The following is a 12,452-nucleotide window of genomic DNA, read 5'->3' on the forward strand; positions in this document are numbered from 1 at the left end:
ATAGTCTGTCAAAGTTACCAATAGTAATTTAGTTTCATTTCTATAATAAATATGTAATATCAAATACGGTTTTGTCTAAATATTATGCTCATATTGTTCATATTAGCATAATTCTGCCCAAAGGCATAAAGCAGATAAAGCTTCAGTGTTATATATAGTATTATCACCATGGTGTGGATACATTGGTTGTTTAGAAAGTTACAAAAAAGAACCGTTTGCTTAAGTTATGCTCTGATCAAACTACTTGATCATCCATATTGTCATAATCTGACTTGAATTTAAACATTCTTTAAAGCCAGTTCGATTGTTGGTTGTTTATGTTAACAATTATACTGGAAGTGCTAAAAGCTGAAACATATGAGTATGATAAAGAAATTTATGTTTGATGTGTTTGGCCAATCAACACCCTCCACGCAGCTGGCCAATCAAAGCACTCTCAATCTGAGTGTGACGTGGCTGGGAATCGGCACCTCTAAGTCCGAGCCCATGGTGCTCCACCAGAAAAAGGTAGCTTGCCATCTGCTGGTTGGAGAAAAGTCCTTACCCAAGGTGGAGGAGTTCAAGTATCTTTTTTTTTTTTTTTTATGAGTGAGGGAAGGAAGGAACATGAGATTGACAGGCAGATTGGTGTAACGGCAGCAGGAATGCGGTTGATGTACTGGTCCGTTGTGGTAAAGAAGGAGCTGAGCCAAAAGGCAAAGCTCTCGATTTACCGGTCAATCTACGTTCCTACTCTCACCTATGGTCATAAGCTTTGGGTCATGACCGAAAGGACAAGATCTTGGATATAAGCGGCCAAAATATCTTTCCTTCACAGGATGGCAGGGTGCACCCTTATAGACAGGGTGAGGAGCTCTGTCTCCCCGGAGGAGCTCGGAGTAGAGCCGCTGCTCCTCCACATCGAGAGAAGTCAGCTGAGGTTGAAATGTGTCATCTGTTTCGGATGAGTACTACCTAGGGAGGTGTTCCAGGCATGTCCCACTGGGAGGAGGCCTCGGGGAAGACCCAGGACACGCTGAAGGGACTATGTCTCTCGGCTAGCCTGGGAATGCATCGGGATTCCCCCAGAGCAGCTTGAGGAAGTGTATGGGGAGAGGGAAGTCTGGGGTTCTCTTCTAAGACTGCTGCCCCTGGGACCCGGCCCCGGAAAAGCGGTAGAAAATAAATAAATGAATGAATGAATGAACCCGATAAACGAAATAAAGACTTTAAATCAATACATTACTGAGTGATAAAACAGTACACTGTATCGTATTATGTTTAAGATTTGCTCAAACTCTAAGTTATTTTGGTTTAAGAATGAGGAATTATGTGAATAGATCCTCTCAAATCCAAATTAATAAGGCTAAAATCTAATTTCAGCAATATTACATTTACTATAATTTGGGGATTGTTCCTCACTAAATGCTCTGCAGGATAACAAACAAACATTTTATTTGGCCATTCAAACAGTCTTGAGGAAAACAGACTATAATGAAATAAATAACTGGAGATAAATAAGCTAGAGGAGAGGGCATAACTGCTGTAAACTTTAACTTTTTGTCCCTGTGGTGAAAACTTACCAAACTTTGCATGCATATCTGTGGCTAATTGCATTCTCTGTAATTTTAGAATGGATGGGATGTATGGTTGCTAAGCAACTAGTAGATAAATTTGCAATATTCATAACATCGGCCCTACTACACTGTTTGAGCTCAAGACTTAATATTTCACATGAGACTCTCTTATCTCATGGTGAAAGGATTGCCTCAAGGACCAAGTTTTGGGATTAAGATGTTTTTTTTTTTTTTTTTTTTTTTTTTTTGACCAAAGATTGGAATGCTCATCCAATTGACCCAATGAGATTTTAACCTGCCATTTTGGGGAGTGGCTTTTATATGCTTGCAAAATCTATTTTCATAGATCTATGAACCAAAATGTTTGAGTGTCAGAGCAACTTAATCTTTACAAAAGGGCACTAAAGGTACATAACAGCCACAAGGGCTGTACTCAGGAGCACTTTCTAAATCATGAAATGACAAAAAGCACAGCCTAAACTTCTGTTGCCTTAATACACTTAGACATGTGAAGGTCACGTGACTACAAGACTGTATCAGGAACACCATTTGGGTCAAGGCCTACAGTAAGTCCATTTGGTTTTCTTTAGGATGTTTTCTTATTCCTGCTGGATTCCATTAATTGCTGCTGGCAGCTCCATTTCAATTTTATTTTTAGTTTAATGAGACAAAAGGGCTCACTACTTATCACTCATCAACTGGCTCATTTATAGCAGCTTGTGAATTATAATACAGAAAAATCAAACATAATAAACTAGCATGTTAGCAAAAGCGAGAATGCTTTCATTTCACACTATTATATTATTTATACAGACATTTTAGTAAAAGAAAGTTTATTAATTCATTCACTTTCTTTTCAGCTTATTCCCTTTGTTAATCTGGATTCGCCACAGCGGAATAAACTGCTAACTTATCCAGCATATGTTTTACGCAGCGGATGCCTTTCCAGCTGCAACCCATCACTGAGAAACATCTCATTCACACACATACACTACGGACAATTTTATCTTACCCAATTCACCTGTGCCGCATGTCTTTTGACTTATGAGGGAAACCGAAGCACCCGGAGGAAACGCACACGATCACGGGGAGAACATGCAAACTTTACACAGAAATGCCAACTGACCCAGCCAGGGCTTGAACCAGCGACCTTCTTGCTGTGAGGCGACATCACTACCAACTGTGCCACCGTGTCGGCAGTGAAAGAAAATGGAATTAATAATCAACATAATTCCAAAATTGTTCTGTATTTAATATATTTTGATTTGCAGAATCTCTCCAGCCGTCTATTTAGAGTTGTTCAGCCAAGACTCATTAGGAAAATGTGCCTGTGGAAAAATCTTTGCAAAATTACATCACAGTGGATATCACACATTTTAAGACACATGTTTCAGTGATATCATAAAGTGAGTTAATGTGCAAATGTGTGTTTAGTTTTAACAGGAACAGATTAGTGTGGATCTATTAATGCTTGATGCGACCCAAGCTCGTTGGAGATATGTGCCCAGGGCTAAACATTTGAGAACCGTAAAATATGCGCCCGGGGCTACACATGCTAGTGGTTTGTGCTTTGAAAAATGTACTAGAGACTGCTCTGTGCAGTTTTAACAATCTCATATATGCTGTTTCTCATAAATCCACCTGAGGCTGATGCAAACATTTCTGCCAAAGTAAATGTCCTTCTCGAGCAATTCAGTAAGAAAAGCCAAGTGTGTCAGCTTGGTGTGCGTGTATCAGCTGGCTATCGATTTCACAATCCGATACAATTACAAAACGATTCTTAACACTACAATTTTATATTTTAACCAGATTTAGAGTGTCTATGGTTATGTTTAATGTTTGGAATCTCTGTACTGGCATCATTAATATATACATAAATGCCAAATGTAATAACCCTTTTGTGACATACTTTTACTTGTATTTTCCAAGTGCTGTCTTAAGTAAAGTTTTTTTTCTTGAAACATTTTTAACACAAGTGTAAGGGACTGCACTGCCATGTCTAAAATGACTTAAATAGCCCTTCCCCTTCCCCATAAGCCTCCTTTCCACTGCACACAACAAACGACAATCGACAGAGCAGAAGTCTATCATTTCCAATGGAGAGTAGTGTATTATGTATGTAGAGTAGTCTGATCATATCCGTATACAGAAAATTCGGATCCGAGTTGAGCTGCAGATCCGTTGAAATATTTTACCTCCTGTGACTAGACCGTATGCGACTGGCCGATCGGATGTGATCTATTCCAGTGTTGTTCAAGCAGGTCCATGTGCGCAAGATGAGAAATAGTAGTTTATTTGGTTATTTTTTAAATCAAAAAAATGTCTATATTAAAAAAAACCATTTCTATTCATAAATGTAAGTAATAAAAATATATATTTTTTGTTGTCTCCACATTCTCTCCAATCATTTTAGCGGGTCTATGAGTTTCTAGTATTTATTCATTTATTCAACCATGATGAACACACAGAGAATATAGGCTTTTGCTTTTATTTCGGACACTGCAAGAACAGCTTCTCTCACATGGTGCACGTCAGAACTGAAAATTCTGTGCGACTGCCACAAGGGGGTCTAACCCGACAGTGTCCAATTGTTGTATGCAGTGGAAAGGCGGCTATACCCTTAGCCCTATGACTTCAAGCTAAAGAGAATTGAGACACCCCTACCCCTTCACGTGAACGTTGTCTTAATTCCTTTTAGCTTGAAGGCATACGGCTAAGGGGAAGGGGTAGATACTCCTTCGAACTGAGATTTTTCACGACCACACTCAACTAAGGGGTAAGAAAATTTTCGAGAATACTCCAGTCACATATCAACCTATTATCTACAGTCTATGGTCAGGGCAAGCAGAGATGCCTATCCTCTGATTTGTGTGGTTTGGCCTATTAATAACTTTATAGATGTCTGACACAGTGGTTTTTCACTGTGCTGCATCATATTCGATGTTCTGTTAATTTAAGTGAGCATCTTTTTGCAGTATTCGCACAATGTTTGTGTTTGTTTGGCACACCTCACCACTGTTATTTTACTCTGCTGCCCCACCTCTTGCTTAATGCTGATGTGCGGGTAAAGTGAGTTTGCGCCTGGAAACACAGTTCCCACTCTGTTCAAAACATGTATTGTGATTCATTCAACATCTTTACTGGTTTGAATCATCACATATTTTAATAGATTTTCCGCCTCACTGTGAATCGTTATATTCCTAGTGTCCTAGGTTACCTAGTTTATGGAACTAGTTTCATGAGACTCCGCAGAACTCTGTGTCTCAAGTCCGTCATTGTATATGATGAGCTACCAAGCAAATTGGTCATGCCCAAAAAGTCATTCATAAATGTAAGCAGTCAGCGGTAGAATGAAAAAGAACAGAGATCATCATCTGCATCATATTGTAGTGTCCGTTTTACAAACAAAATGCAGATTTAACATTAATGTAAAGCACACTGGTTAATGATGTAAAAAAAAAAAACATTTAACATCAAGAGCCTAAAATGATCATCATTAAATTTTCAATAACATCTAAACCTCAGTCAAAACCAATCAGAATGATTGTACCTCTAAAAATAATTGATTGTAATCTCTAAAAAACAACGTCAAAATGAAGTTAGTCACTTTTAGCATGTTGATTTCAGCCCCTGTCTTTGATTGAAAGAAGTCAAGTTGGACACAACTTTACTTCACTGGATCAATATTCCCACAATACAAACAATCACAAACATTATAGACCTTTTTCATGGCTGCTGCATGGAGGGCGCCATAGCGACCAGCGTTTTCCGGTAGAATGCTAAAAACTTCCGTTTACAGCGTGTACAACTGGTGATTTGCGCTCCAAAAATGGGTTTCAATAACGTTTTTAATAGATAACAGAGTGTTTTTGTGACACACAACTTAGAAATGTGTCTGTTAAAGCCGTTATAATCTGACACATGTGGTTCAAGCGCGTCTGAAATACGAGAAAAACATTCTTGTAGTTAACGTGTCTGCCGTCAGAAATCGTGTGTGTTCCCGGCCTGTCAGCTGTTAGCTCAACGGCTCTTTAACACAAACACACACGCACAGAGAGAGAGAGAGAGAGAGAGAGAGAGAGAAACCAGAGTACTGGCATGAAACTTAACAGGTATGAAAGTCGTGCAATTTACAAAGATGACCAATAAAAGTCTGTTATTGATACTGTGCGGGCAGATTTGCTGTTCATTCTAATCGCGAGCCGTTTGTGTTTTATTTCGTGTGTTGTTTTTACCACGGTTTGTGTTTTTCTGTCATTTTGAAATGACAGTAGCCTATATTTTCACTTTGTCACAGTTATTAAATCAGTGTTTCAGTGGCACAGTACAGGCTACGTGTGCGTGTCAAACATTTTGGTGAATTACATTTGTTTGGGCTGGTTATATATTTGAAATAAAAGAAAATGTTGACTTTAGCAATGTTTAAACTGCAGAAGATGCCGCCTGACAACGAGGGGAAAACGCCTCACAGCAGCTGTTTTCCATCCTATTAGATCGCATTTCTTTAAATGATCAGTCCAGGAGATGGTGCTGATGGACAACAGTATTAGTTCAAAGAGGATAAAAGCAGGTAAAATAGTTTAAAACTATCGTTTCAAAGCTGTCCAAATGTGACTGTTTACACGCATCAGCTGCCGACCGGAAGTTCTTCGCATTCTCCTTGCGCATACACGCAAAGCATAATGGGTAATTTTGCGTTCTAAGAAAAAGGTCTATACAAGACATAAAAAAAAAACCACTAGGATTGAATTTTGCCGTTTTTAAAGCAAGTTTGATCTGATGTTGCAATGCTGTTTCTATCAGTATTCTACTAAACAATATTGATTCTTATGTCTTTTTTTATCTATTGTTGACTGTTGAAATAACATTATTCCAAAACAACAGCCTTGTTAAGTCAAAATAGTAAACTTTTATTTTTGTCAAGTGTAAATAAGATTTCAAATCCCATACTTTTGATGTATTCTCAGAATATCATATTTATGCTTCACTAAGCCTCTGAGAAACATTTCTGCGTGTCGAATTGCAGGATAAGATTCAGCATCCATTGTCATTCTCCTGCCTTGCGTAATCGCAAATGTCCATGAGATGGTCTGCCCATTTCGTTTTCTACCAGGTGCTTATATTGTCATTTTAATCAAGAGAGTGAAGGTCAGAAACTTCAGCACATCTGCCCTGAATTTCAATATCTGTCTGCTGTTGATTGGGGTTAAAAATAGAAGCCATTATGTGCACCTGACACAGGGGGAAATTGAATTCTGTCACTAACTCTCTACAGCCAACATGGATGAACATTGATGGATCCAGTCTGATGCAACGATGCCACCACAAGTGAAGCATGAATACAGACGTCTGAGACCACTTTGGCAATACAGGATTTAAAAAAGGTTGGTGAAAAGTAACGAAGCAACAGTTAATTTCTATAAATATGGTATCACTGCAGCCATGATGGAAACAGTAAATACGAAATAGTAAATACGATTTCATATCTCCCATGCTGATAATACATGAGTCATCACCAAAAAACAGTATTAGATATGTAGACCTTATTAACCATTCTTTTAAAGGGACAATTCACTCATAAACTTGTATTTAGATACAACTTCTTCACCCTTCATACGTTCCAAATCTGTTTGAATTTTTTTTTTTCCGGTTGAACACAAAAGAAAATACTTTGAAAAATGTTAGAAACCAGGAGCCATTCTTCCTTGCAGAAAAAAAATATATATATACTTATGTATATATATAATATATACTTATGGCTACTAGTTTTAAACATTCGTCAAAATGTGTGTGTGTGTGTGTGTGTGTGTGTGTGTGTGTGTGTGTGTGTGTGTGTGTGTGTGTGTGTGTGTGTGCGTGCGTGCGTGCGTGCGTGAGTTCGTTCGTTCGTGCACTGCAAAAAAATTATTTGATCAATTATCCATGACAGCATGATTTTCAGTTATTGTAACTTTTTTTAACTCATAAAGTTATCATGTTGGAACTTAATTTTATAAATTTTACAAGCTATTTTAGGTCATTTTTGAATTATGTAAGATCAATTGACTCATAAGGTTAATTTGATTCAGCTTAAAAATTTTATGCAACAAGGATTTATTTTTTATTTAATTTTGTTTTTTGAAGTGTGTGTGTGTGTGTGTGTGTGTGTGTGTGTGTGTGTGTGTGTGTGTGTGTGTGTGTGTGTGTGTGTGTGTGTGTGTGTTTGTTTTTCCAGTCGAACAAAACTGTCTTTTGAATTAATACATTTTCATTACTTGTTCCAAACATGTTTGATTTTTTTTTTTTCTGTGGGAAAAAAAGATATTTTGAAAAATGTTGAAAACCAGTAGCCTCTGACATCCATGGTACAAAAAGAATGGCTTAAGGCTCCCAGTTTTCAACATTGTTCAAAATATATCATTTAGTGTGCTTTTTTTGTGTTCTGGAAGTAAAAATAAAAGGTTTTAGGAGAAAAAGAATTGCCTATGCATTGAATTTACTTAATTTTCTAGCATTAACGAATTATAATGAAAGTAAAATATTGACTTAAACTTCTTTTCATGTACATAATGATTACAAGGGCATAGAAATGCACAGTTCCTTGAACAATACTATCTTATGAATCAATACATTTACTAGCCTCAAATAGCCTTAGCTGATATTAGTTCAATGAAATGTTATGCCACTCAATGGCATTTTTTTTTAAAATAAAATTCTTAAAAGGCTTGTATAAAAAAGCTGAAATATTTTATGTTGCTTTAGTAAATGTATTTGTATCTTCAGCTATGTTGCGATGATGCAAGTGTTCTGAAGCTCCCGCCGCTGAAATCCCATGACAAATCAATCTGATTTAAACCGATGCAGTCATAAAAGCTGTGTTAAAGAACCCTGTTGCTCTTGAAACTGGGAAATAACAGTCACCGAGAGAGCTTTAGATGTATACGACAAATGGCAGAGCATCTGTCTGCAGCCGCGTGCATGTAAACAGTCGCTAACAGTCTCTAATTACTGATGTTGTGTGTGAGAGTGAGTAATTCATTAAAGAGTCTCTCAGAGAACTGTTTCCTTCACAGTTCATTTCATTTAAAGTTGACTGAAACAAAGGCTGAGATCCCTGCCTTTAAACTTTTTTTTTAATTAAAAGTTATTCCACATTATTATATATTTTTGGCACTGCTCAAAAAAAAAATAAAAATAAAAAATAATAATAATAATAATATATATATATATATTCTCTTTGGAACACTGCATAATTATAACTTTGATTTTTATATAGTTTTCAGGATGACAATTTACTGGAAGGGGGTGTTCATAACACTGTCAAGACACATTTATAATCATAACATGACACATGAGATTTTAAAGCATGTTTATGTCATTAGGTGCCTTATACTGAGTTATGTCATTTTAAACGCAAAGATGACATTGAGTAAAGAAAGAATAAAGATATGTCTTTGTTATGACAACTTCACATAAACAGTTACATTATAACCTGTCTCTGTGATGACAATTTGACCCTAACAAAACAACAAAACCTGTCAGTGTCTTTGTCAATTTTATGACATTTATTTTTTATAAAATTGTCGTTAATATGGTTCTTGACTTCAATACAGTAGTAAAAAAAAATTGTTCATTGAAATGTCATTAAATGTCAGTAAATATAATTGACACAGTTCTAACAATATTTGACATTTACTGAAAATGTATAAAGTGTTCAAAACTAAAAAACCATGACACAATTATACTAGCCTGATGACAATCATGTTGATGACAGATTTATGACAGGTTATGTTGTCTTAAAAGTAAATTTGACAGAACTAAGACATCTCAAACGATGTCATCTTTGCATTTAAAATGACATAATGACACTTAAAGAGGTGGTCAACTACGGTATCATATTTTAAACTTCAGTTGATGTGTCATGTAACTGTGTGAACATAAACAACTTCTCTGAATGTAATACGTTCAAAGTTCAACGCAAAGGGAGAGATTAGCTTTTACAGAGCTTAGCAAAGGCAAACAGTGAAGTTTGGGGACTACAAAAAAATACATCTGGGCTAGTGAGATCACAAATGCTCCAGGTTATGCGCATTCACCTTGCACATACACCCCACAAAGGGGCCAGAGCTTGTTCTGTTTCTGTATTTTGGTTTCTGTAGGACATGACACATAATTAAAAAAAAAAAAATATATATATATATATATATATATATATATATATATATATATATATATATATATATATATATAGCCAGCTAGCATTTGACAAAGGACAGCTTCAAAATCTCTCCCAGTTCAGAGCTGGATTCTTGCTAAAACTCCTCCAGCAATATATATATATGAAGCTGTGGATTGTGAGCCACAACCTGTAAGTATTTTTATTTGTTAAAATTGATCTATTACATTGCACAGTTTCTATGTTGTTGCAATGACTTAAACAGTGATGTAAACAATGCTATTTGAAATGTTAGCAATTTAGCTACAATTCATATCCATCAAACCACTGCAAACAGCCACAATCTTCAGCAGCGCTGCAGTGTCTCTCTATGCAGCCGCTTTCTATGTTCTACATCTCAAATATTTAACTCGCAAAAGATATGTGAATGTTTTATATTACTTACACATGCTTATTCTGAATATTTGTGAAACTTGTCAGATTTTATTTTAGAGAGTAAGAGTGAGATTCAGCTGTGTCCTCTGTGTCAATGTCTGTCTGATTCATACACAAACTGATAAGGCTAACAGCTACTCTGACTGGCAGTATTTACACAGGGCAAATTCACATGCCTGTAGGGGTGTGATGCTTTTCCTGGTGCCGTAGAGCCAATCCTTGAATAACAGCACATTATGTTTACTGATCAGTCAGAGCCTCGTGGGGGCAGGCCTTTCAGAGAAACTATATATGACAGTCATTTTCATGTTAGCTGAGTAGCTGTATATAATCAAAGTAAGACATATGAAAAATATAGTAATTTTCTACAAATGAAGCAGATATTGCTTTGCATCTTAAAAACACAACCAAGCCTTAAAAATACACACTGGACCACCCCTTTAATGACAATTGACATAACCATGCATGCAATCTCAGTCATATTCATTAAGAGGCATGTCATGATTATAAAGATGTCACGGAAGCCTTATGAACATCCCTTTAAAAAAAAAGTGTTATTTTAATTTATGTAGTGTTTTGTTTTTTACATTATGATAAAAAAAAGTTTTTGTTTAGTGTGTGTGCTTGTGTTTTAAAGCAGGTAATACTTTTATTGTGTAATAATGCACAAAACAATTCTATTTCAGATAATAGTTTTTTTTTTTGCTTTTTTTGTTTTTTGTATTCATCAAGTATCTTCAATAAAACCAAATCATAGAACTGTTCGGTGTTCCACTATTCAATAGGGGCAAAAACAAAGATTCAGTAATTGAATAGTTAACACTTTGTTTGAGGACTTAATTTAAAATGCAGCCCTAAAGGTATTCATAATGTATGTTGCAATGCATTTTATATTTGCATTGCAGTAAGTCATTTATACAGTACAAAGGAGAAACTGCAGAGGCTGAAAACAACAACAGCAACAAAACTTGTTTCACCTTTGCTTGTGACTGAGCTCCAGGATCCTCTGCACATCCTTCTTGGGCACAGCATCCTCATTCTTCAGTGACTGCGGAGAAACAACAGAGAGTGTGATGTGCTTGCTGATGCATTAATGATGCTATATGATACTGTATTATCAGTGTGTTAAAGTTCAAGCTGTTTTTATCTAGTAAATCGGCATGACAAATGCATCATACACTCTTGGATCTGTTCATCTGTAAAGACTTGACAACCGACTATATGCAGATTTTTTTTCCCACATTTTTTTCTTTCAAAAAAGTCTGGAAAAACTGCGCTTCGGTGGGACATTTCCAAAGCATCTGTTTCTCTCCTCGGAGAAACATCAGTGAGATCAGAGGGAGGAAATCTGACTAATTCTCATTAAGCTTCATTTCCATTTTCTTCAATCGGCAAACAGCATAAATAATGCAATGCAAAACCTTGAAAGAAAAAGCTATTAAACCTTTCTCATTCACATATTTTCTGGAATTGTATGTCAAAGAATTCTGGCATTTATGAGAATTAAATGTTTCCCATTAAAATATGAACTGCGTTGAGTCTGCTGAGGATTAGAGAATCAGCTTTACACCATGTATTGATGGCATATATAAATTCAAGGTTTCCCCTTCGGGAGGGGAACTTCAATGCTATGTAGAAACTTCCACTATGGGGATTTCATCAGAATCCAATCATCTGAAAGAGTATATAAATGGGCCAATGAAATGCCAATGAGTCAGCATGCACATCTTACAATCAATTTGGAATATAAGCGCGGCACGTGCCAAGCTGAGGCATCCTTTTCATTTCATGAAACTTCTGGGAGAATCGATGAGTGTTGTTGACTGTTACGACAGAGAGAGAGAACGAGAAAGTAGGCTGCTTCTTCCGGTCCAGAGTGTGTGATACGTGGCGGCAGACGGTCGAGCTCGGTTTCTCACTTGCCTGGCATTCTTTGAGTCCGGTTCTCTAGAGCGGTATGTATTGTTGCGAATTTCCTAAAAGAGCAACATGGTCGTGCAGCGAGTCTTTTTTAAGACATCACTCCGACTGTGCATTTCTGGATGCCATGGTTTCCTGTCTCCGAATGATGGGTACAAGGACTGCGTTTTATGTCTGGGGGTCCAGCATGTTGATGTGGTGCTCGCGGACAGTCCATGTCATCACTGCGGTGGCATGTCTGTTTGCTTAGTTAAGATGGGCACTCGGGCAGAGATGAAAATGACAGTGGAAGTAAATCTGCCGTCCTCGGGCTTGCGGACCCCTCTCTCTTCCACATGCTCCATCCAAGCTTCGAGTGAGAGCTCTCTCAGAGCCAGATCCCACAC

General features: G+C 36.9%; 1 protein-coding gene across 2 annotated transcripts in view; it reads right to left on the bottom strand.

The window, feature by feature from the left end:
• The window catches only part of luzp2 (leucine zipper protein 2), a 251,221-nt gene that overhangs the window by 70,569 nt on the left and 168,200 nt on the right, over positions 1-12,452 (bottom strand). For both annotated transcript variants that reach the window (NM_001099255.1, NM_001114715.1), the window contains 1 exon segment: positions 11,124-11,194. In NM_001099255.1, the coding sequence (NP_001092725.1) occupies positions 11,124-11,194 (71 nt within the window).

Source organism: Danio rerio, chromosome 18 (assembly GCF_052040795.2).
Source record: "Danio rerio strain M-AB ecotype USA chromosome 18, GRCz13ab, whole genome shotgun sequence".
Taxonomy (NCBI): domain Eukaryota; kingdom Metazoa; phylum Chordata; class Actinopteri; order Cypriniformes; family Danionidae; genus Danio; species Danio rerio.